We start from the raw sequence: 25,597 nt of genomic DNA, 5'->3' as shown, positions 1-25,597 counted from the left end.
ATATCCCTGGAAAAAATCCAGGTCAGGTTGGACAGGGCTCTGAGCAACTTGATCTGGTTGAAGATGTTCCTGCTGACTGCAGGGGGACTGGACTAGATGACCTTTAAAGGTCCCATCCAACACAAAACATTCTGTGACTCTATGAACCTTCAGCTTGAAGTCACCCTAAACTTCACTATGCTGGATGATCTCAGATGCCCCTGCATGGCAGTGTCCTCTGTATTTGGAGGCCAAGGCTTCATTCATTGTAGAGCCAACAGTCTGTCAGAGATCCAGCCAAAGATTTCCCCACACCATCTCTGTCAGAACATAAGTATTTATGATGTTTCTGATACCAGCACAACCATAGCCATTACTGACCCAGTAACTGGGTTGCAAGAATCTGGAGGATAACCCTGAGAGACCCTTCAGAGTGAAGCTCCCCCTGGCCTGGCCTAGGCAATGTTTGGCTGCTCTTCCAGCTCCCCAACAGGCAGTGGAGGTTTGGCAGCAGTTACCATGGAACTGCAGCATTGCTCTGGTTTTGAAGAGCAACCCAAGGCAAAGATCAGCTCTGTCTCCCCTAACATGACTGTTCAGGCACAAGAAAGTATATTACTGCAGCCCTCAGAGAGAAAAGCACTTTGCCTGGTGTTCTACAACACAGGACAGCCAGGGACCACTCAGGCTTGAGGTGGGTTTGGTGTCCATCAGGAACACAATGTTTTGTGTATGAGAGGAGGAAGCTACCAGAGCAAGGACACGCTGCATAGGTGTGCTGGAGTCTTCTGAATTGCATTGGGTGCTGCCAAGGGGTAAATTGGAGAAGGTGACAAAAGGAGCATCACTGAAACTCAACACCCCTGTGGCAGCCAGGAATTGCACCCTTTTTAGGCTGAAGAAAGGAGAGCCAACAATTCCTAGAGCTCAGCTGGGAGAAAGTCTCCTCTCCAACAGCACCAGGGTGGCTAATAGGATCAAGGGATGCAGAGCTGCATCTGAGTCAGTGCTTGCAAGTCACTCAAGCTGCCAACATATGGTGCTGCCTTCACGGGGGTCTAGGGCTGAGCCTTGAACAGATGTACATTGGCAAAGAAACTGCTCGTGGTCACTAGGCCAAGAAATCTAGTAGCAAGCAGAGTAAGAGCAGGCTATTCTCTGATGCTTTTGGAGAGCAGCCAAACCCAGGGGGTTTAGGGCAGAGAGAGGTAAAGGAAGGGAATATGGTCTATGGAAAGGAGGGAGGGAAGAGAAATCTGTCTATATAAACCCCACTGTACAATTAGGGAGCAGTGCTGTCTGCCATGGGGAGGAGAAGCACTTCTGAACTAACAGTCATGAATTTTCCCTCAAAGACTGACACAGGCTGAAAGTTCAGGCTGTGAGAACAGCAAATGTTTCCCCAAGGCAGTGACAGGGCCATGCTGCAGTGACAAGAGACGGCTGCCAGTTTTGCCCTGTTTAATGCTGTCACCTGTAAAATGGGTTAATGTTTCCTACGTCCCAAAGAGTCAAGTGAGGATTCATTAATATTTGCACCAGTGCTGTATTAATGCTACAAGGTGGAGATTTAACAGCCTCCTTTTAACACCTTCAGTATGTATAGATCCACCTTCCTATATATCTCTATATAGAGATAGGTAAATATAGATAGATATATATGCTTTAAAGCTTCAGTAATTTTGTTCACATTTCAAACCAAAACAAGTACTTTGCACAAGTACAACTCCACTGTCCTCAGTAGAGGAGGAAAAAAAACCAGAAGCCACAAACCAGTTCACAACAGGATGAAAACTTCATCACCACAACTAGAAGTTGTCACCTAACAGCAGCCACTGAGCTTCACACACACACACAGACAGGGCTAAGGAATCAGCTGAGCACTGACTAACGCTTAATGGAGCGAGCAAGGTGTCAGAAGGTACATCTGCCTCCCAACTCTCCTTGTATTTCTCTTCATTACACAAGATTCCAACTCCCCTGCAGTCAGCAGGGACATTTTCAACTATGTCCAGCTTTGAGCAATTCAAGAGAGACAGGGACCTGCTGGAGAGAATTCAATGGAGAGCCACAAGGATGATTAGGGGACTTGAGCATCTCACCTCTGAAGAGAGTCTGAGAGCCCTGGGGCTGTTAAGTCTGCAGAAGAGAAGGCTAAGAGGGGATCTGATCAATGTCTATCGATATCTGAGGGGTAGGTTTCAAGTAGAGGGGGCCAAGCTCTTTTCAGTGGTGCACAGTAACAGAACAAGGAACAACGGATACAAACTTGAACGCAGAAGATTTTATCCCAACATGAGGAGAAACTTCTTTGCAGTGAGAGTGACAGAGCATTGGAGCAGGCTGCCCAGAGAGGTTGTGGAGTCTCCTTCTCTGGAGACTTTCCAAACCCACCTGGATGCATTCCTGTGCAGACTACCCTAGGTGATCCTGCTTTGGCAGGGGGGGATGGACTGGATGATCTATGGAGGCTCCTTCCAACCTCTAATGTTCTGTGATGCTGTAAAATATTTTTTTTTGCCTGCCACAGTCCCTGCTTGCCCTCCCTGGCCACAAAAAATGGTTTGACCCCTTAATGGTACAAAGGTCCTAGTAATTTAGTGAACAAGTGAAGGTGCTGGTTTGAAACACTGGTTGTGAGTTTTCCAGCAGCAAGCAGCTGCAATTAACCTGCCAGCAATTTAATTTAGCCTTTACTGAGAGAAATGAGGTACTTAGATGGGGGTTTCTTCAGTTATAGTCTCAGGTTAAATTCTTCTTCATTCAACCAGCACCAGAACAAGGGGACACAGTCTCAAGCTGTGCCAGGGGAGGTTTAGACTCAAAGTGAGGAGAAAGTTCTTCACTGAGCGAGTCGTTCGTCATTGGAATGTGCTGCCCAGGGAGGTGGTGGAGTCGCTGTCCCTGGAGGTGTTCAAGGGGAGATTGGACGTGGCACTTGGTGCCATGGTCTAGTCGTGAGGTCTGTTGGGACAGGTTGGACTTGATGATCCTTGGGGTCTCTTCCAACCTTAGTTATACTGTGATGCTGTGAACTACTAGTATTTTCTCCATGAAATGCTGACCTTCAGGGCTATACCCTCAGCAGCAGCCTGACCATAGAGGTGCTAACCCAGTTTACTTCAGCTGACAAGCAAGGCATGTGTGTAATTAATGTAGGATTAACAGTTCAAAGGATTAGAAATGCTCTACACTAATAAAAAAATTATCCCAGGCTGAGGACAGAAGAGTGTTGGATATGCCACAGCATAACCCAAAACTGCAGGCAGCAGAGGAGGCACTGGAAGTGAAGGTAGGGACTGCTAATTAATTTTCTCTCTGTCTTTCAGGCACATTATGTCTAACATCGCAATATAATTATCCACGCTCCAGAGCTACAGAATATCAAGATGTGGAACAAATCTCAGGCTTCACAGTTAAGTAGATGTTACTTATTCAGGGCTTGTTTTGCAGAGCCTGAGGATCTGTAACTCCCTGGGGACCTCAGTTGGCATGACAGGTGCTCAGCTTACATTGACGCTCTCTCCTTACATCTGCCCCCCTGTTTTGGCACACACACACACACAACACAATGTCTTAAGTAAGGGATCTCAAAATGGGAATGTCAAAACAGTTCAGTTTGTTAAGAGTTTGAGATATCAACATAGCAGGACCTGATATTTAATTTTAAATAGCTAGATAGGTAGATAAATAAATAAGTACTTATAGAAACACACACACACACAAATAAACCAATCAATAAATAAAAAGACATACTTAATTTTTCCAGGATCTCTTCATCTGACATTTTTGGCTTTTTCTTTTGTTTCTCTGTGTTCCTGACCAGCATGTCAGGTGCTGTTGTGCTGTTTTCAGATGGAGAAGAAATAGGAGAGGTGGCCACGTCCCTGGTAGGAGGAGGAAGGGGTTCTATCACCGAGCGGGTGTATATCTAATGGAGTGGAGAAAGAAACCACACAGATGAATGCAAATCAGATGAAGGTTTAAACATTTCTATTCATCTTCTTATTGTTCTTGGGGGGGGGGATGCATTTCTAGAGCTACTTAGTTAACAGCTAATGTCACTAAGCAAGGGCTCTCCTGTGTCTCCCCCCGCCCCCAAACTAAGGAGGTGATAACACACAGGTGCCCTGTCAGAAGGCATGTCCCCCGGCTCCTCCCTGCTGCTCCCATGAAAGACTCAGCACTATGCCATGCAGCATGGATGAGGAGCCACAGTCAAGACCCAACCATGACTCCAGCAGCAGGAGCTGAAGGAAGTATTTCTGCTCACAGATTTTGTGTGTTCAGGTCGCGGAGCTATCACAGGGGGTGGAGCTGCATCGTCTTCATCATCTTCATCTTCAGACACTGAGGGCACTGCAGGGGTCTCAGAGACAGACTTCACATTCTGCATGTGGGAACACAAAGAGCAAAATAAAACCCCAATTGCTCATCATAAACAAAATCACAGACACTGGGTTAAGCTCCTGACAGAGACTACGCTGAAGAACAAAAAACAATCATCAGAAAGTTACAGTGTCTGAGAAGTCCAAACCCCAGAGGTCCTGAGCCTTTGTAGGAAATGGAGCAGCAGTCCAGCACTGCCTGATGCAACTGTTCAGACAGAGCTTGTCATCTACCTGAGTGACAGAAAGCTTCTTCCTGAGGACTTGAGACCCACCTGGGCTCTCTCATTGCCTTCCCAACACCCACACTGGCAGCCTCAGCAACTCTGGGGACAGAATGAGTATTTGGAAATACTTGTCCCTGTTTATGTTGTCTCTTGTTTTGCTGCCTGCTTCAAACCCTCGTCATGTAGATAGGAGAATCTCTCTTTAAATGTCTTAATTTGCATCAAAATCTTAACATTTTCTCCAAGAGCCAGGAGGTGAAGTTAGTATCAGCTTTGGTATTAGAGTAGGATAGGATAGAGTAGAGTAGAGTAGAGTAGACCAGACCAGACCAGACCAGACCAGACCAGGTTGGAAGAGGCCTTCAAGATCATCGTGTCCAACCTATCATCCAACACCACCTAATCAACTAACCCATGGCACCAAGCACCCTATCAAGTCTCCTCCTGAACAACCCCAGTGATGGTGACTCCACCACCTCCTCAGGCAGCCCATTCCAATGGGCAATCACTCTCTCTGTGTAGAACTTCCTCCTAACCTCCAGCCTAAACCTCCCCTGGTGCACCTTGAGACTGTGTCCTCTTGTTCTGTCACAGGTGGCCTGGGAGAAGAGACCAACCTCTGCCTGTCCACAACCTCCCTTCAGGTAGTTGCAGAGAGCAATAAGGTCACCCCTGAGTCTCCTCCTCTCCAGGCTAAGCAACCCCAGCTCCCTCAGTCTCTCCTCGTAGGGCTTGTGTTCCAAGCCCCTCACCAACTTTGTTGCCCTTCTCTGGACATGCTCCAGCAAGTCAACATCCTTCCTAAACTGAGGGGCCCAGAACTGGACACAGGACTCAAGGTGTGGCCTAACCAGTGCAGTGTACAGGGGCACAATGACCTCCCTGCTCCTGCTGGCCACACTGTTCCTGATGCAGACCAGGATGCCATTTGTCTTCTTGACCACCTGGGCACACTGCAGGCTCATGTTCAGCCTACCATCGACCAGTACCCCCAAGTCCCTCTCTACCTGGCTGTTCTCCAGCCTCTCTGACCCCAGCCTGTAGCTCTGCATGGGGTTGCTGTGGCCAATGTGCAGAACCCGGCACTTGGATGTGTTCAATCTCATGCCGTTGTGACTGAGAACTAAGTAATGAGAGCTTTTGGATGCAGAGTCTAGTATAAGCCTTTAAAATCTGTTACAAATTGCTTTTTAAGAAGAAAATGTCAAGAAAAATAGGAGCATTCTTTTTATTATTGTTATTTTTTAGGTTTTAAAGGTGCTTAAGAAAAATTATCTTGAAACTTCCAAAGGTCATCTAGTCCAACCCCCTCTACAGTCAGCAGGGACGTCCTCAACTAGATCAGGTTGCCCTGTTGAGCCTCACCTTGAATATCTCTAGGGATGGGGCCTCAACCACCTCCCTGGGCAACCTCTTCCAGTGTTCCACTACCCTCATGGTAAAGAACTTGTTCCTAACATCCAATCTAAATCTCCTCTTCTCCAGTTTGAAGCCATTGCCCATCATCCTGTCACTGCAGGCCCTTGTAAACAGTCTCTCCATCCTTCTTGCAGGACTCCTTCAGGTATCAGAAGGCTGCCATTAGGTCTCCCTGGAGCCTTCTCTTCTCCAGGTTAAACAACCCAGTTACCTCAGGCTGTCCTCACAGCAGAGGTGATCCAACATCCTGATCATTTTTGTGGCCCTCCTCTGGACCTGCTCCATCAGGTACATGTCCTGCCTGTACTGAGGACTCCAGACCCGGACATGGTACTCCAGGTGAGGTCTCACCAGAGTAAAGTGGCAGAATCACCTCAGTTGATCTGCTGGCCACACCTCTTTTGATGCAGCCCAGAATGCCATTGGCCTTCTGGGCTGCAAGTTCATGACATCCTTCACCCAATAAACATTTCCAAATAAAGTTGACAAGATCCTCTGCCCACTAGATTAGGTCTGTTTGTGCAGATCCAGTCTAAACCTACTCTCCCTTGGCTTAAAACCATTCCTCTTGTCCTATTGCTAGACACCCTTATGAAAAGTCCCTCTCCAGCATTTCTGTAGGTTCCCTTCAGGTATTGGAAGTCAGCTTCCAGGTCCCCCTCAGGGGTCTTCTCTTCTCTAGGCTAAACAGCCTCAGATCCTTCAGCCTATCCTCATAGCAGAGGTGCTACAGCCCTTGGATCATCTTGGATATTCAAATAGATAATGACATAGAAGTGAGAAAACAAGAGATGAGGGAATTGTGGGGGTTCACAAATCATCTTAAATGGGAAGTTTTGTTTCTTCCACCTCCCAGGGACATACAGAAACCTATCGTGTCTCCTATCAAAGCAAACAGGAGTGGTAAGGACAGAGTAAAGTTCAAGCAGAGAGGAGAACCACCTTTTAGTTCTTCCTCTGCTGAAGATTAGCCTGGTTAATCAACACTAATCTGCATTAGCTGTGGTCACTCAGACCTTGCAGGTTAGCAATTAAACTTTGCTAGAGCACAGATGTTTATGAGAGACACAAAAGCAGAAAGCAGAGCAGTCATCACAGCCTACATATAGGAACAACATAGACCAACTGCTATGAAAACAGAACTACTTCTATTCCTTAATTCCCTCATTTCCATTCACTCCTTCACCATTCACCTATGAAAAGTTTCTTCTACCTACTTGATTCTCACAGTATCACACAGGTTGGAAGAGACCTCGAGGATCATTGAGTCCAACCTGTCACCACAGACCTCATGACTAGACCATGGCACAAGTGCCACGACCAATCCCCTCTTGAACACCTCCAGGGACGGTGACTCCACCACCTCCCTGGCCAGCACATTCCTGTGGCAAACGACTCTCTCAGTGAAGAACTTTCTCCTCACCTCCAGCCTAAACTTCCCCTGGCACAGCTTGAGACTGTGTCCCCTTGTTCTGGTGCTGGTTGCTAGAGAGAAGAGACCAACCCCTTCCTGGCTACAACCAGGTAGTTGTAGAGAGCAATGAGGTCTTCCCTGAGCCTCCTCTTCTCCAGGCTAAACAACCCCAGCTCCCTCAGCCTCTCCTCACAGGGCTGTGCTCAAGGCCTCTCCCCAGCCTCGTTGCCCTTCTCTGGACACGTTCAAGTGTCTCAATGTCCTTCCTAAACTGAGGGGCCCAAAACTGGACACAGGACTCAAGGTGTGGCCTAACCAATGCAGAGTACAGGGGCACAATGACTTCCCTGCTCCTGCTGGCCACACTGTTCCTAATGCAGGCCAGGATGCCATTGGCCTTCTTGGCCACTCTCCCAGCTTAAAAAACAAAACACAACACAAAACCCAAGAGAGAGCAGCATGCCTTTTTAGGATCATTTGCCTGTTTCTATAAACATATATTCACTGGGTAAACATCTGCAGCTTTGATTTTAACACACCAAGTAAACTACAAGCTTCACATGCAAGTTTTTCAATCCCCAAACTTGAGGCTGAATGTGAAAAAGCCTTACCAGTGTGTTGGATGAATTGTAGTCCTCTGTTGATTTATCTGAAAGAGACAGAGTGATTTAAATGAGGTGTAGATGCAGCAGCAGCAGCGGGAGGAGGAGAAAGGAACCAGCCCTTTTCAGAAGGGGCAGGAAAAAAGGCTGTTCCCAAACATGGCATTACCTTCAACTTCCCAGAACAAGCTGACACCCAGCAGATATGGGAAGAGCAGTTAAAAAAAAACCCCAAACAAACAACAACTCTGTAGATAAATACAGGGGCCCCAGATCCCTGCTGCAGGAGGATGGAAATCCCCAGAGCAACACCTGAGTGAACACTGTCCTCAACCCATACAACCAAAATGTTTTCAGAGGCACTGCAGGCAGACCATGACCTGCAATATGTTCAGTCTCAGCCTCCTGAGCTTCCTGGAATAGCAATAGATGACTCCACAAGTCAACTGGTGGGCTTCTTGATCCCTGCACATACATAGAGTATCTGTGCTTCTATTCCTAATTGATACTAGTTCTGGTGGTATGGCTCTGCCCTCCTAAAAGGAACCAAAGCAGGGATTAATATTTAGAAAGGAAACAAGTTCTTACTGAAAGGGAAAAGGAGTGGTGGCTGCAGGAGTCCTCCTGTGGGCAGACAACCACAGAATCACAGGACAGTTTGGGTTGGAAGTGGCCTTTAAATGTCATTTAGTCCAACCACTCTGCAATAGGCAGGGATACCTTCAACTAGGTGAGACTGCTCACAGCCCCATCCAACATGAGCTGGAATGTTTCCAGGGATGGGGCATCTACCACCTCTCTGGGGAACCTCTTCCACCACCTTATTTGGGGGGGGGGGGGGGGGGGGGAAAGATGTTTCCTTTATCTAGTTCAAACCTCTCCTCTTTCAGTTCAAAACTATCAGCCCTTGCCCTGTTACAATAGGTCCCACAAAAATGTCCACCCTCATCTTTCTTATAGGCCCCCTTTAAAAGTACTGAAAGGCTGCAATAAGGTCTTCCCAGAGCCCTTTCTTCTCCAGACTGAATGACTCCAACTCTCTCAGGAGAATAGTGTCAGCTCTCCCATCATTTTTGTGGCCTCCTTTGGACCCACTCCAACAGGTCCATGTCTCTCCATGAAGGCTCCAGACCTGGACCCAGGACTTCAGGTGGGGTCTCAGCAGGGCAGAGGGGCAGAGTCCCATCCCTTGACCTGCTGGCCACACTGCTTTGGAGGCAGCCCAGGACACAGTTCTCCACAAAAAAAAGGCACAAAACCTTGGAAGATTTGATTTTTAGAGAAATTCAACCAGAAGTTATCAAGTAACTACCAGCTGAAGTGCATTCCTTAACATGGCACTTGGGAGCAGACAGACCCTCAGCCTAGGCATGGAAGAATCAATATCCACATTCATGCTGGGAAATCACAGAAACATTCAGGTTGGAAAAGACCCTCAGGATCACCAAGTCCAACCCAGAACCCTACACTACAAGGTTCATCCCTAAACCATATCCCCAAGCACCACATCCAAACAATCTTTAAACACATCCAGGTTTGGTGACACCCTGCCCAGCCCACTCCAATACCTGACCACTCTTTTGTACCCAAACTGGTGCAAATTTAGCTGCATGATTTTCATCACTGGGAACCCAGCAGCAGCACTCTGGGATCTGCCTTCAAGATGCTGGCTTTAAGCTTCAGAAAACCTCTGTGTTTAGAAGATTTAGATGGTTGACTGATTTCTTTGCAGCTAGGCTGGGCAGGAGGACTTACAGAGCAGCTCAAGCACGGGGATGCCTGAGCAGCCAGAGAATCTCACTCACATTTCCCTTGATAAGACAGACCTGCTTGTTGATAAAACAAAAGAAACCCCACAAGCAGTGACTAATAGACAGCTGGACAAAGCATGGGAAAATCACCATGTACCTGTGAAACTCATGTACTTCTGGCTGTTGGAGATCTTCTTGGAGTTGTAAAACTCCAGCACATCCAGCACTGCCTGAGGGTTCTTCTTCTGCTCCGACTTGGTGATGTTGGAAGTCTGCAGTAAACGTGCCCATTGCTCTGGCATGCCCTGTGGGGAGAGGTACCTCATTAGCTCACAGTTAGCTTACTATGGCTCATGGTACACATCCCTGCTGTCACAGTTCTGCCAGAGTTTCTGGGATTATGCAGTGCTGTGAGGGAAATGGAGGAGAAAGGGAGAGGGGAGGAGGTGACAGAGGTGGTGTATCGGAACCTTCCTAGCCATCAACTGTGTTAGAAATCACATCTTCCTTACATGGGCATGCAAATGCCACACTGCTCATGGGGCTCAGAGAGAGTCCTAGGTCCTTTGAAGACCAAAACTTAAAACCCAGAAAGGAGATAGACCCTAATACTGCAGCTCAGGAAGAGCCTCAAGCAAAAAGCCCATGTTCTTCATGCACAGGTACAGACCTATTTACATCCATCCACAAAAGACTCTAGAGGTAACATGCATCCAGCTCCAGCATCCAGCTCAACACTCATTTGGGTCTTCTTGTAGCACTACAGTTCTTTGAGAATCACAGAATGGTGGGGGTTGGAAGGGACCTCTGGAGATCATTCAGTCCAACCCCTCTGCTAAAGCAGGGTCACTCACCTGTGGGTCAACCCATGACACCACAGGAGGTTGCACAGGAATGCATCCAGGTGGGTTTGGAAAGTCTCCAGAGAAGGACACTCCACAACCCCCTGGGCAGCCTGGTCCAGTACTCCACCCTCACAGGAAAGCATTTTTTCCTTTTGTCTAGGTGGAACATCCTGTGTTCCAGTTTGTGCTCATTGCTCCTTGTCCTGTTGTTGGGCACTACCGAAAAAGTCTGGCCCCCACCCTCTTGACACCCGCCCTTTAGATATTGATAAGCATTGATAATAGCAGTTTGTAACCAGAGCCTGGGAAAGCAGAGGTATCAACTTCACATATGAAGCTCAAAATTTCATTAGAGAGACAAAATTTCAGACAGAAAATAAATCTGGAGTACAACCAGACTTGTGCCTGTCATCACCAGCAAGAATAACACTTTGCATAGATGAAGTGGCAGGTGACGAAGTGACAACCTTCCAGTACCTGAAGGAGGCCTAAAAGAAGGATGAAGAGAAGATTGTTGACAAAGGCCTGCAGTGACAGGATGAGGTGCAACGGCTTCAAACTAGAGAAGAGTAGATTTACTTTGGATGTTAGGAACAAGTTCTTTACCATGAAGGTGGTGGAACACTGGAACAGGTTGCCCAGGGAGGTGGTTGAGGCCCCATCCCTGGAGATATTCAAGGTGAGGTTCTAGTTCAGGATGCCCCTGCTTACTGCAGCAGGGTTTGGACTGGATGACCTTTGGAGGTCCCTTCCAACCCAGACCATTCTATGATGCTGTGATTTATCAGCAAAGTTGCACTCCCTGTTCAAAGGTTTGGCTGGACACACCACACAGATAATGCCTCACTGGTACATCCAGGTCAACTCGGGCAAGTCTGGAAGCTGACATGCAAAACACAACTGTGCCTGTGGGTCAGGTCAGAAGAGCAAAGTCCCTGAAAGAGGAGCATATTCAAGACAGGTGAAAACAGCCTGCTCACAAACAACTTGAGGATATGGTTTAGGGATGAACTTTGCAGAGCAGGGTTATGGGTTGGACTCGGTGATCCTGAGGGTCTATTCCAACCTGAATGCTTTTTGTGATTCTTTCTGTGAACTTCTGCTGCTATTAAATACTACCTTGTGATCAAATTAAGAAGAATAATCTGGTGAAATACAACTCTGTCTTCACAGTATTTCACAAGTCAGTTTAAAAAAGCCCCCAACATAAAAACATCTGACATGGAACAGGTTGCCCAGCAAGGGGGCGGAGGCCCCATCCCTGGAGGTTTTTAAGGCCATGCTGGATGGGACTCTGGGCAACTCGAACTAGTGTGAGGTGTTCCTGCCTGTGGCAGGGGGGTTGAAACTGGATGATCTTTTAGGTCCCTTTCAACCATGACAGTTCTGTGATTTAGCCTTAGGACAGCACACAGCTATGCTGTCAGAAACATCTATGCACAGCTCTGTGTCTCCCAAGGGGGAACTCTCCCAGCCCCATTTGGTGTGGTGGGCACAGATTATGCTGGAGACCTAATCCAGTCCTAGAAGAGGAAGGGAGGGGAAAGGAGGGGAAGAGAGGAGAGAGATATCATGTTTTGCTGTTCACATCAGGCAAAAAAACAGGAAAGGGAAAGTTTGCTGGCAGCCTGGGCTCCTGGGATGTGCCAAGTTTGACAAACAATCTCTCAGCAGGAATTAGTGGGTAACCCCTGCAGAAGCCTTTCAAAGGAGATCAAACTAGATGATGGTAATAGCTCTTCTACATAAAAGATTAATGGGTGCTGGCTTCTCCCAGCAATAAGCCAAACCACACAGTTCTCTCTTCTTCCAGCTTCACTTACTGTGAATTCTCCTGTGACCGCATCAAACCCCACATGAATGGTGTGCTCAAAGTCTGAAGGCAGGGAGATCTCTGGCCGCTCTTTCTCTTTCTTTTTATTGGCTGGAAGAGACAACAACAGCAAAAAATAAATCCATATATCCACCAAGAATTAAAACACTTCCACCAAAGCTTCCGATTCACCTACCCAACTACAGCTCTCTTTTGCTAGCCATGAGGTTTCCTTCTGGGGCAGACAAACAGCATGTTGAAAAGCTTTCCCAGTATCACAGTATCACCAAGGTTGGAAGAGACCTCAAAGATCATCAAGACCAACCTGTCACCACAGACCTCATGACTAGACCATGGCACCAAGTGCTACGTCCAATCCCCTCTTGAACACCTCCAGGGATGGTGACTCCATCTCCCTGGGTAGCAATGACGAACAACTCTCTCAGTGAAGAACTTTCTCCTCACTTCCAGCCTAAACCTCCCCTGGGGCAGCTTGAGACTGTGTCCTCTTGTTCCAGTGCTGGTTGCCTGGGAGAAGAGACCAACCCCTTCCTAGCTACAACCACCCTTCAGGTAGCTGTAGACAGCAATAAGGTCTCCTCTGAGTCTCCTCTCCTCCAATCTAAACAACCCCAGCTCCCTCAGCCTCTCCTCACAGGGCTGTGCTCAAGGCCTCTCCCCAGCCTTGTTGCCCTTCTCTGGACACATTCAAGTGTCTCAATGTCCTTCTTAAACTGAGGGGCCCAGAACTGGACACAGGACTCAAGGTGTGGCCTAACCAATGCAGAGTACAGGGGCACAATGACTTCCCTGCTCCTGCTGGCCACACTGTTCCTAATACAGGCCAGAATGCCATTGGCCTTCTTGGCCACCTGGGCACACTGCTGGCTCATGTTTAGGCAGCTGTCAATCAGCACCCCCAGGTCCCTCTCTGTTTGGCAGCTTTGTTACCTCACTTAAGAGCAGCCTCAGTGAGTGGACAATGAAAATCCAAGTCCAGTAACACAGGACAAAAGGAGGTCAAGGAAAGTGATATTTTGGGTATGCCAAGTATTAACCTGTAAGGTTCAACAGCACAAGAGCTGTTTACCCAAAATATTCAGTCAGACTTATACAGGCCAGAGTCAAAAGCACTGCAAGAGGTAGTGAGGGGAAGCCATGCAGTTCTGAGTACATTTGTTTTTATTTGCTGTTGTAAGTTACTTTTCAAAACAATATTAGGTGCTGTTAAACATACACTTGGCTCTTGTATTAAACCAGGGGCCAAACTAATTGCAAATGCTGCTTGTAATTTGCTTCCTTAATCCCCTTTCTTCAAAACAGAACTCATGAGGAAAACCAAATATAACACCTGTGCTCCTGCTACTGCTACAAAACCCTCTATCAACAAGGCCATTTATAATTGTCTGGTCACTAAATGTGGCTTTAACCACAAGCTTTGAAGATAACATTTGAAGTTGGACTAGAAGAACTTTTGGAGGTCCTGTGCGACCTATGCTAGATTATATGATCCTGTTCTGGCAGGGGGGGTTGGACTCAAAGATCTCCAGAGCTCCCTTCCAACCAGTCTATGATTCTAAAACATGGAGCAAGAGGGCACAATCTGGCAGGTGAGGAACAGAAGTTTATAAAGAAAAAGAAACAAAACAAAGAGATGCAGCCTGCAAATGTAAGAAGTCAGGCTTTCAAACAGGATTATCATTTTGCCTTGCATTAACTTCATCCAGATTCACAATGTGTTAAGGACACTAGCTTCACAGAATCATAGCATGCTTGGGAGTGGAAGGGACCCTAAAGATCACCTAGTTCCAACCCCCACTGCCATGGACAGGGACACCTTCCACTAGCCCAGGTTGCTCAAGGCCTCATCCAACCTGGCCTTGAACACCTCCAAGAAGGGGACATCAGAACCTCCCTGGGCAAGCTGTTCCAGTGTCTCACCACCTTCACTATAAAGAATTTCTTCCTAATATCCAGTCTAAATTTACCCTCTTCCCAGCTTAAATCCATTCCCTGTTGTCCTACCACTACAAGCCCTTGTAAAAGTCCCTCCCAGCTTTCTCACAGCCTAACATTTACTGCATTAAACCAGTTGAGAGCAGTTTAAGAAAGAACCATCTTCTACACAGATTTGCTACTGCTTACAGTCACAAAATTAGCAGAGCCAGGAGAAGGTTACTAAACCACTTATGTTCCCCAGCTGCTACCTTCAGCATCTTAAGCCAAGCAGAATTTGTTTCATGGCTGACGTTCCCCGGTGTGGTTTTGGCAACGCAGATGCCAGCCCCCAGGTGTTTCAGAAGTACTCAACATTGCAGTGATTTAAGACACTGCTGGTGCTTAGTTGTGTAGGGATGGTCAGGGCTTGCCACAGAGAACCAAATCCTGTCTCCTTCAGCACCAGTTCTGGCTTTCTTCTCCGAGTCATTCCAGAGCTGCTGTTGCACAGAGTAATTCTGGAGAGCAGGTGCTCCATTTGGGACATGAAGATGGAACAGACTGGGTTAGCTCCCTCTCTCAAACAAAAGGGATGGGGGAAGCTGAATCACAGAAGAGTGACAGAGCTGCCAAGGGGAAGTGGGAGGGTAAGATGCCATTCCGGAGGAGCCATCACAGAGTCGGGAGCTAGAAGGAGACCAAAGCAGCTGCTGGCTAGCAGATGGTGAGCATCTGCAGCACGGAGGCCTGCCAAAAGAGGATCAAGCAGCTGCATTCAGCAGGTATCCAGAAAAAGCTACATGCACTAGCAAAGCAAGAGGGAAGGAGAAGCAGAGAACCATCAGGGCCACCACATTTTGTGGGCCTGTCTACAGAATCAGTCCATTCCTCCAAGCCAAAGAAGAGGGTGTCAGCACAGCCTAGAAGTTTTCCTCCTCTCAGCTGAGGAGGAAAAGGGTACCAGTACTAGCACCCTGTGTAGGAGTGCTGCATAGCTGATACACACTTATACATGCTCCAGGGTGATTGCTGCAGTAGATTTGAGGGTATCCATTCAAAAAGCTTAAGGGCATTAAGCCACTATGCCTGGCAAAAGAAAGGACCTGGGGTAGTTGCTCAACAACCTGCTGACGATGAACCAGCAGTGGGCACAAGTGGCAAGAAGGCCAAGAGCATCCAGGTTTGTATCAGACATACTGTGTTCAGCAGGATCGTTGTGACGGTTTTAGGCTGGAGCCACACCTCAAATCGTGTGTTCAGTTTGGGACCCCTCACTACAAGAGGGACATCAAGGTCCTGGAGCACGTCCTGACAAGGGCAACAAAGATGCTGAAGGGTCTAGAGCACAAATCTTAGGAAGAGCTGCTGAGAGAAGTGGGATTCTTTAGCCTGGAGAAAAGGATGAAAGGAGAGCTTCTCACTCTTACAACCTGAAAGGAGGTTGTAGTGAATAGAATAGAATAGAATAGAATAGAATAGAATAGAATAGAATAGAATAGAATAGAATAGAATAGAATAGAATAGAATAGAATAGAATAGAATAGAATAGACCAGGTTGGAAGAGACCTTCAAGATCATTGCATCCAACCCATCATCCAACACCACCTAATCAAATAAACCATGCAACCAAGCACCCTATCAAGTCTCCTCCTAAACACCTCCAGTGATGGTGACTCCACCACCTCCCCAGGCAGCCCATTCCAATGGGCAATCACTCTCTCTGTGTAGAACTTCCTCCTAACCATTTAGGGTAGATATTAAGAAAACTTTCTTCACTAAAAAGGTTGTCAAAACCTGGAACAGGCTGCTTGGGGAAGTGGTGTAATCACCAACCTTGGAGGGATATAAAAGCCATGTAGATGAGGCACTGAGGGACATGGTTTAGTGGTGACCTGGCAGTGCTGGGTTAATGGTTTGATTTTATGGTCTTAAAGGTCTCTTCCAACTGAAACACTTCTATGGTTCTATCCAGTAGCACATACACTGCCCTTAAATTTTGCATTCAGACAGCCCAAGCTCCCTGCCACACACTCAAACCCTAACAAACTTCTTTGCAACCAACTGCTTCAGTACCCACTCAACTAGCAAACTGAGGTTGACTGCTGAATTATCCCAAGCAGGAGGTGATGTCCTGAATGAGCCTCAGCTACAGAAAGCAACAGAAGCAGTGCTGGAGGGGCTGATTCCTGTCGCATCAACACTCCAGCTCTCTGCTTATGTTTGACACCTAGGTGGAGAGTTTCACTATGGCTACACTGCAGCAGAGAAACAGGAAGAGCACTTTCTGCAGCTGTGCTGTTTTCACACCCTTGAAGCAGTTAATATTCTACTTGCCTCCATTTCCTGCAACCCTTTCCTACAGCATCTCAACCCTTTGAATTCCCCCTGACTCTCAACAGCTCTTAGGGACAGCTACCACAACACCCACACTAAAATCACAGCCTTAGTGATGATGTTACAGTAGGTGAAACCATTGCTCTGGGTTTTACAGTACCCACACTGAATTCACCATCACGTGAACACACATGAAACTGGCCCATAACTCAGAGAATTTCCTCCAGGAGCCTCAGAGGACAATGAGCTTCAGAAGCTTTTAATCCAAAATATGACAGATCTAAAGGCCTAAACATGTTAAACCATTAATACCAGCACTGCTTTTTGTAGCAGGTATTTATGTCACAGGATTAAAGAGACAGGCCCTGCCAAACTTAATCCACCTCTACAGTGATTGCAATGAATCAAGAAGCCTTGAAGAATCTTCAGTACAATAAAAATTAATCAAAAGATGAATCATCTGTCTGTTTAATAAGGCCTACCAACCACCAGCTGCTTTATTCTCACTAACACCTTACCAGCTTCTCATGCAAAACCTCACATGTGTGACCTTGCCACAAGAGCCACCCATCAAGTTTCCTTATCATGTTTTGGCAACCTGAGCTGCAACTAGGAACCAGGATGTCCCACTGTGATGTAAACCCATGAGCCCATTCTGAAGCATACTGAGACTCAAGAAACATGTGGACATGGCACTCTGGGACATGGTTTAATGGCCATGGTTGTCTTAGGTGGCTGGTTGGGCTCAATGATCTCAGAGGTCTTTTCCAAGCTAAACAATTCTATGAATAGAATAGAATAGAATAGAATAGAATAGAATAGAATAGAATAGAATAGAATAGAATAGAATAGACCAGACCAGGTTGGAAGAGGCCTTCAAGATCATCATGTCCAACCTAGCATCCAACACCACCTAATCAACTAACCCATGGCACCAAGCACTCTATCAAGCCTCCTCCTGAACACCTCCAATGATGGCGACTCCACCACCTCCCTGGGCAGCCCATTCCAGTGGGCAATCACTCTCTCTGTGTAGAATTTCTTCCTAACCTCCAGCCTAAACCTCCCCTAGTGCAGCCTGAGACTGTGTCCTCTTGTTCTGGTACTGGCTGCCTGGGAGAAGAGACCAACATCCATCTGTCTACAACCTCCCTTCAGGTAGTTGTAGAGAGCAATAAGGTCACCCCTGAGTCTCCTCTTCTCCAGGCTAAGCAACCCCAGCTCCCTCAGCCTCTCCTCATAGGGCTTGTGTTCCAAGCCCCTCACCAACTTTGTTGCCCTTCTCTGGACACCTTCCAGCAACTCAACATCTTTCCTAAACTGAGGGGCCCAGAACTGGACACAGTACTCGAGGTGTGGCCTAACCAGTGCAGTGTACAGGGGCAGAATGACCTCCCTGCTCCTGCTGGCCACACTGTTCCTGATGCAGGCCAGGATGCCACTGGCCCTTCTGGCCACCTGGGCACACTGCAGGCCCATGTTCAGCCTACCATCAACCAGCACCCCTAGGTCCCTTTCTGCCTGGCTGCTCTCCAGCCACTCTGACCCCAGCCTGTAGCTCTGCATGGGGTTGCTGTGGCCAATGTGCAGAACCTGGCACTTGGATGTGTTAAATCTCATGCCCTTGGACTCTGCCCATCTGTCCAGCCTGTCGAGGTCCCTCTGCAGAGCCTCTCTACCCTCCAGCAGATCAACTCCTGCCCCCAGCTTGGTGTCGTCTGCAAATTTACTGATGATGGACTCGATGCCCTCATCCAGATCAGCAATAAAGATGTTAAAGAGCAAAGTTCTCCCCATCACCATGGAAAGGGCTCCTGCAGCTGGGCTAAGCAAAACTCAGAGGAGTTAAATGGGCCACATTCAACCCAAATTTCTATTTTCAGCCAGGGCACTGATGAGCACTGAGCCCAAGGAACTTCAGATGTTCACATCTGCTGTTGAAAACCAGTCACACACGCTCTCCACCCTGTTGAAAGTCAATAGATGTTTTTTTTAAGTAAAACTGGTGTTTGGGGGTTTTTGCCAGGAAGTCAGGACTATAAATTCCATCCTAAATTGTGCAGGCAGAACATGACATCTCCAGAGCAGCCTGGCAAGGGGACACAGCTCAATGGAAGTGTGCAAGTATGCACAAGACCCAGGATTTAAGCCCCGTGAGTCCTTTACACTTTCCAAAGCATCTCCCACTATAATTGCCCTTCTTGATACAACCACCTGTAAAAGATGCCCTCAAGATGTCCTTGCTTGGTAGCCACACCTCTGATCTGGACAGACAAGCTCTCAACAGGTCTATTGCCTGCTCCACAGCGAGACTCCACCTTTGAGCCACACCTTTGTGTAAAGCACAACTCCTTCACCCTCTTTACCAACCATCCTTTGTAAAGGGTCTGCTCCAGCACTGTTCCCTGCACAGAGTAAAGAGCTACCACTTCTCCCAAGGGATTGATTGCATGAACTTCAGCAGCTCTCAGGCTACTGCATGAAAGCTCCTGTCCATACTTGCTAGCAAAATTAGCCACCAAGCACTTTGGATTTTCACAGGCTCTTTGCAACCCCTCCAGAGGGTAAGCACAAATCACTGGCTGCTCTGGGGAAAGATCCAAAGGTTGTGGGTTTGCCCAAATTGCATTCCTCTAACTGAACAGAAGCCAAGTCCCCTTTCAGTCCAGCCAAACCAGCAAATAACACCCAAAGTACACCAGGAAAACCCTAGTGCAACTGTCAGTATTTCAAAGGGAGTTTGTAAGAAAGATGGGGACAGTCTTTATAGCAGGGCCTGTGGCATCAGGTTCATGAGTACTGGTTTGAAACTAAGAGAGACATGATTCAGACTAGATAGAAGGACATTTTTCCAGTGAGGGTGGTGAGACCGTGACCCAGGTTGCCCAGAGAAGTGGTAGATGCCTCCTCCCAGGAAACACTCTAGGACAGGTTGTTTGGGGCTCTGAACAGCTTGATCTAGGTGAAGATGTCCCTCCTCACTGCAGTGGGGCTGGACTAGGTGATTTTTAAAGGTCCCTTCCAACCCAAAACATTCTGTGATTCTATGACTCAAGATATTTCAGGCCCAAACCCAAGTGTCTGAACACCTGAGAATTTTCTCAATGTTTAAGCAGCAGGAGAAACTTGGAATTGAGTTGACATCATGAAATTAGAAGAATTTTACCCAAGATGAAATACCAACCCATCTGAAATGGAGTGTTAAAGAGATGGGTTTTTTCTGGATAAGAATTAGAGGACAGAAGCAAGCATTCTTGTTCAGGCAGGTGTACTGCAACAGAAGGCTCTGCTGGGCTTGGTTACATAAAAAGCTCTCGTGTCTCAAAGCATCTGCCACGCTGGCCAGTCTTCTGTAAGGGCAGGCATCACCAGACAGGCAGCACTCTGTCTACTGGATCACCACAGAATGTTAGGGTCTGGAAGGGACCTCGAAAGATCATCCAGTCCAACCCCCTGCCAGAGCAGGATCACCTAGAGCAGGTCACACAGGAACACATCCAGGCAGCTTTTGAATATCTCCACAGATGGAGATATTCCCCCACTGGGCAGCCTGTTACAGCATTCTGTCACTCTCACAGTGAAAAAAATCTTTCCTCATGCTCACACAGAACTTCCCATGCCTCAACTTCCACCATTGCCCCTTACCCTGTCATTGGGCATCACTGAGCAGAGCCTGGCTCCATCCTCTTGGCACTCACCCTTTACATAATTATAAACATGAATGAGGTCACCTCTCATTCTCCTCCAAGCTACAGAGCCCCAGCTCCCTCAGTCTCTCCTCATAAGGAAGATGTTCCACTGCCTTCAGCATTTTTGTGGCTCTGCACTGGACTCTCTGAAGCAGTTCCCTGGGGTCCTTCTTGAACTGAGGGGCCCAGAACTGGACAATATTCCAGATGCAGCCTCAGAGCAGAGAAGAAGGGGAGGAGGACATCTTAATCTGCTGGCCACACTCTTCTTGATGCTCCCAAAAATACCACTGGCCTTCTTGGCCATGAGGACATATTGATGGCTCATGGTGAACTTGTCCACCAGCCTGCTTTCCAGCAGGTCAATCCCAAAGCTGTACTGGTGTGTGGGGTTATTCTTTTCCAGGTGCAGAACTCTACACATGCCATTGCTGAACTTCATGAGGCTCCCCCCTGCTCAACTCTCCATCCTGTCCATGTCTCACTGAGTGGCAGCACAGTCTGATGGTGTGTCAGCCACTCCTCCCAGTTCTTTATCATCAGCAAACTGGCTGAGAGTACACTGTTCCTTCACCCAGCTTGTTGATGAAGATGTTGCCAGGACTAGACCCAGGCATTAACCCCTGCAGAACAACATGAGCCACAGACCTCCAATTAGAACCTGCACCACTGATCACAACCCTCTGAGCTCTGTCATTTAGCCAGTTCTCAATCCACCACGATGTCCAAACACTCCCTAACCTCACTTATGAAGATGCTATAGGTGAAATTGTCAAAATCCTTGCAAAAGTCATGGTAGGCAACATTCACTACTCTCTCCTCATCTACCCAGCTGGACACACCATCAGAGAAGGCTGCTGCATTGGTCAAGCATGACTTCTCCTATGTGAATCCATGCTGACTATTCCTGATAATCTTCTTTTCCTCCATGTGCTTACAGACAGCCTCCAGAATGAGCTGTTTCATCACTTTTCCAGGGATGGGGATCAGTCTGACTGGGCTATAGTTTCTTGTGTCCTCCTTTGATGATCTCGAAGGTCTTTTCCAACCTGGTCTATTCTATTCTATTCTATTCTATTCTATTCTATTCTATTCTATTCTATTCTATTCTATTGCTTTTTGAAGACTGGGGTGACACTGGCTTTCCTCAGGCACTTCCCCTGGTCTCCATGATCTTCCAAAAATGATGCAGAGAGGCTTAGCAATAAGCTTAGCCACTCCTTTCTTATAAATTTAAGCTTTCTTCTTTGTTCTCTGCAACTGCTGAGCCTAAAGATTTTAGAACTCCTCTCTTCTGAGTAAGCCAACAGCAAAAGCTTGCAGCTTCTTAGGATTAATACTCATAATGGCAAGTCTTAACTGAGATCCAGCAAACTTTTAGCACTCAGTTCATGGGTTTCTGGATTGCAAAATCAAATATCCACACTTGCAAAGCAATACAAAGCTGTTGAAGGTATCCTATAATTATAATAATGAATGCTGCAATGTTTTGTAGCAAATGAACCTACATCTTGCTTGTTTAAACTAACGAAGCTATCACTCACAGAATCCCAACATGGTAGGAGATGGAAGGGATGTCTCATTCATATTTATGAAGATGTAAAGGGTGAGTGCCAAGAGGATGGAGCCAGGCTCTGCTGGGTGATGCCCAAGGGCAGGACAAGGGGCAATGGGTGGAAGTTGAGGCGTAGAAAGTTCCATGGAAACAGGAGGAAAATGTTCTTCACTGTGTGACAGAACACTGGAACAGGCTGCCCAGGGGGGTTGTGGAGTCTTCTTCTCTAGAAATATTCAAGACCTGCCTGGATGCTTTCCTGTGTGATCTGCTCTAGGTGATCCTGCTCTGGCAGGGGGGTTGGACTGGATGATCCTTCGAGTCCATTAATGTTACATCCTGTGATTCTGTGATCTAGTCCAAACGCCCTGCTAAAGCAGGGTCACCTAGAGCAGGTTGCACAGGATGATGTCCAGGTAGGTTTGGACTCTATTCAGAGAGGAGCTCCCTCCTGAAGCCCAAGAAGTTGAAGATTCCTGGGCTTGACTTCAGCTACCTAGTGTCCAGACACCATTGCAATGCAGACTCTATAAAAAGATGATCTATTAAAGAGAACTCCAAAAAACCAGGTCAGATATAAAAAGAAACCAGCACATCTTAGGGAAGGAAGATACTTCTCTTTTTTTCTTACATCACTTCCAAAGAGTTATGAGAGAGACTTTTTAAAATATCCTGATCTTAAAAATTAGAATTTCATGTACAGTTCACAACTCCAATCTCCATTTCCATCTGTTGCAGTAACTAGAACACAAGAAAATTCCTCAAGTTCACAGGAAATGTGCAAGACTTTGCAGTAATGGATTCTTCTTAAGAGCAAGTAGACAGAGCCTGACCCACACACTAGAACAGAGCAAATGGTCAGGGAGTAACACAGGACAGATCGAGCAGGAGATGATCTGTTAGTTGAACAGTGTGGCCAGCAGGAGCAGGGAGGTCATTCTGCCCCTGTACACTGCACTGGTTAGGCTGCACCGCGAGTCCTGTGTCCAGTTCTGGGCCCCTCAGTTTAGGAAGGAGGTTGACTTGCTGGAGAGTGTCCAGAAAAGGGCAACAAGGTTGGTGAGGGGCTTGGAGCACAAGCCCTATGAGGAGAGATTGAGGGAACTAGGGTTGCTTAGCCTGGAGAGGAGGAGATTCAGGGGTGACCTTATTGCTCTCTACAACTACCTGAAGGGAGGTTGTGAGGTGGTAGTGAGGCAGAGGTTGGTCTCTTCTCCCAGGCAACCAGTACCAGAACAAGAGGGCACAGTCTCAGGCTGTGCCAGGGGAGTCTTCTGTATTCTATTCATGCTTAACTCTAGTTATTTGCTGTTTAAAACAACAAACAAGGAAAAGATCTCCCCCTGCTCCTCACCAAAGCAGTTGCTGATGCCAGCTTCCATTGGCCAGCCTGTAATTGGTGCAAAAAAAACCCTCATGATTTTTAAGACCAATAGAATAGAACAGACCAGACCAGACCAGACCAGGTTGGAAGAGACCGTCAAGATCATCGTGTCCAACCTATCATCCAACACCACCTAATCAAATAAACCATGCAACCAAGCACCCTATCAAGTCTCCTCCTGAACACCTCCAATGATGGTGACTCCACCACCTCCCCGGGCAGCCCATTCCAATGGGCAATCACTCTCTCTGTGTAGAACTTCCTCCTAACCTCCAGCCTAAAGAACAGGTCAGGCTGGGAAGTGGCAGTCCCAGTTCTCAAGGACACTGTTCTCGTCAGTTAAGTGAGGGAGAGGGGGGGAAAGCACAAAACAAGAGTAAGAAGGATGGATTAGGTGGCCAGAAGGCAAATAGCATCCTGGCCTGTATCAGGAGTATTATGGCCAGCAGAAATAGGGAAGTGATCCTGCCCCTGTACTCAGCACCGATGAAGCCACACCTTGAATACTGTGTTCAGTTTTGGGGCCCTCACTACAAGAAGGGCATTGAGATGCTGAAGTGCACCCAGAAAAGGGGCAACAAAGCTGGCAAAGAGTCTGGAGAACAGCTCTGGTGAGGAGCAGCTGAGGGAACTGGGGTAGTTTAGTCTGGAGAAGAGGAAGCTGAGGGGAGACCTCATTGCTCTCTACAACTACCTGAAACAAGGTTGAGTAAGGTAGGGATTGGTCTTTTTTGCCTAGTATCAGGTGATAGGATAAGAGGAAATGGCCTGAAATTGCACCAAGGGAGGTTTAGGTTGGATATTAGGAAAAATGTCTTTCCTGCAAGAGTGGTCAGGCATTGGAGCAGGCTTCCCAGGGAGCTGCTGGAGTCACCATCCCTGGAGGTGTTCAAGAAACGTGTGGACATAGCACTCTGGGCCGTGATTTAATGGCCGTGGTGGTGTTAGGTTGATGGTTGGACTCAATGATTTTAGAAGCCTTTTCCAACCAAAAAATACTCTATGATAAAATGTGACAGGATTAACCCTGCCACAAAAGAGCAGATCGATTGCCAGCACCCTTTTTACCCCAAAATGGCTTAGAGAGTCGTGCAGGAAACAAACACACCGCACACATGCTGAAACCTAAACCATCTCTAGGCATGAGGGGCTCAAGTGAGGGTCATTCAGAGCAAAATTCAGACAGGAGGTTTAGAAGAACAACTCAAATGCTATACTTTTATCTCCCGGTAAAATGGCTCGGTAAAATCGGTCCTTCCTCTTCTTCTCCTCTGGGTTGGGAGGCAAAGGTTTGGAGCCATGGTTTAAAGTCCCAGCATCTTTGCTTCCTGATCCAATCATAGTGCTGGTATTTCTCATTGGAGGAGCAGGTGGTTTGTCTTCTGTCTCCACTCCATTGTTAGACATCTTCAGCTGGGAGGCCGTTACTAGGAGTAGGAGAAGAGAAAAGAAGAGGAGGAAAAAAAAGAAAGAAGCTTTGTTTATTCATTTTTGGTAAACTAGAATCACAGAGTGCCAAACAAACCACAAGCAGGTATTTGCAGACTAGTCTGTAACCTCACATCAACACAGACTCAGTGTCAGTGCAACAAATTCTGCTCAAGCTCCCAATTTTTTCTGTTAGCCAGACTGTGTTTTAAGACTGCCAGTTATTAGTCATTAAGAAAAGTCTGTTTCAGTGTACAACCAATTCCCAAGCAAACCACAGAGCAGAAGCATAGGATGGGGCAGAAGTGGGAGGAGAGCAATAGATTCAAGGTGGCAAAGAGCAGGGATGCCTGAGAGGAGCCAGCAAGATGCTGAGCTCATGAGATCTCTCATATTATAGAATGCATTGGGTTGGAGGGGACTGTAAAAATCATCTAGCCCAACCTCCCTGCAGTAAGCAGGGCCATCCCCAACCAGATCAGGTTACTCAGAGTCCCATCAAGCTTGGCCTTGAATGTCTCCAGGGATGAGGCCTCTGCCAAAATCCTGGGCAACTTGTTGCAGTCTTCCACCACCCTCATGGTACAGAACTTGTTCCTAACACTAAAATACATCCCCAACAAGATCAGCTTGCTCAGGGTCCCATCAAGCTTAAACCTTGAATACCTTCAGGGACAGGGCCTCTGCCACCTCCCTGGGCAACCTGTTCCAGTGTTCCACCACATTCATGGTAAAGAAATTTTTCCTAACACCCTTCTGTAAGTTTAAAACCATTGCCCCTCAGTCCCTCCCCAGCTTTCTTGTAGGCCCACTTCATATAGTGAAAGGCCA

At 47.2% G+C, this 25,597-nt stretch overlaps 1 protein-coding gene across 5 annotated transcripts in view; it reads right to left on the bottom strand.

Annotated features, from left to right (window-relative positions):
• PAK1 (p21 (RAC1) activated kinase 1) overlaps window positions 1–25,597 on the bottom strand; it is a 125,596-nt gene that overhangs the window by 30,186 nt on the left and 69,813 nt on the right. For all 5 annotated transcript variants that reach the window (XM_054164563.1, XM_054164560.1, XM_054164561.1 and 2 more), the window contains 6 exons: window positions 24,556–24,765; window positions 12,449–12,549; window positions 9,938–10,085; window positions 8,039–8,076; window positions 4,253–4,369; window positions 3,736–3,910 (listed from right to left, as the gene is read on the bottom strand). In XM_054164563.1, the coding sequence (XP_054020538.1) occupies window positions 3,736–3,910; window positions 4,253–4,369; window positions 8,039–8,076; window positions 9,938–10,085; window positions 12,449–12,549; window positions 24,556–24,745 (769 nt within the window). In that variant the 5' untranslated portion in view covers window positions 24,746–24,765. The remainder of the gene's footprint in view (window positions 1–3,735; window positions 3,911–4,252; window positions 4,370–8,038; window positions 8,077–9,937; window positions 10,086–12,448; window positions 12,550–24,555; window positions 24,766–25,597) is intronic.

Source organism: Dryobates pubescens, chromosome 10 (genome assembly GCF_014839835.1).
Source record: "Dryobates pubescens isolate bDryPub1 chromosome 10, bDryPub1.pri, whole genome shotgun sequence".
In the NCBI taxonomy this organism is placed as follows: domain Eukaryota; kingdom Metazoa; phylum Chordata; class Aves; order Piciformes; family Picidae; genus Dryobates; species Dryobates pubescens.
This window is presented reverse-complemented; position numbering and strand designations above follow the sequence as displayed.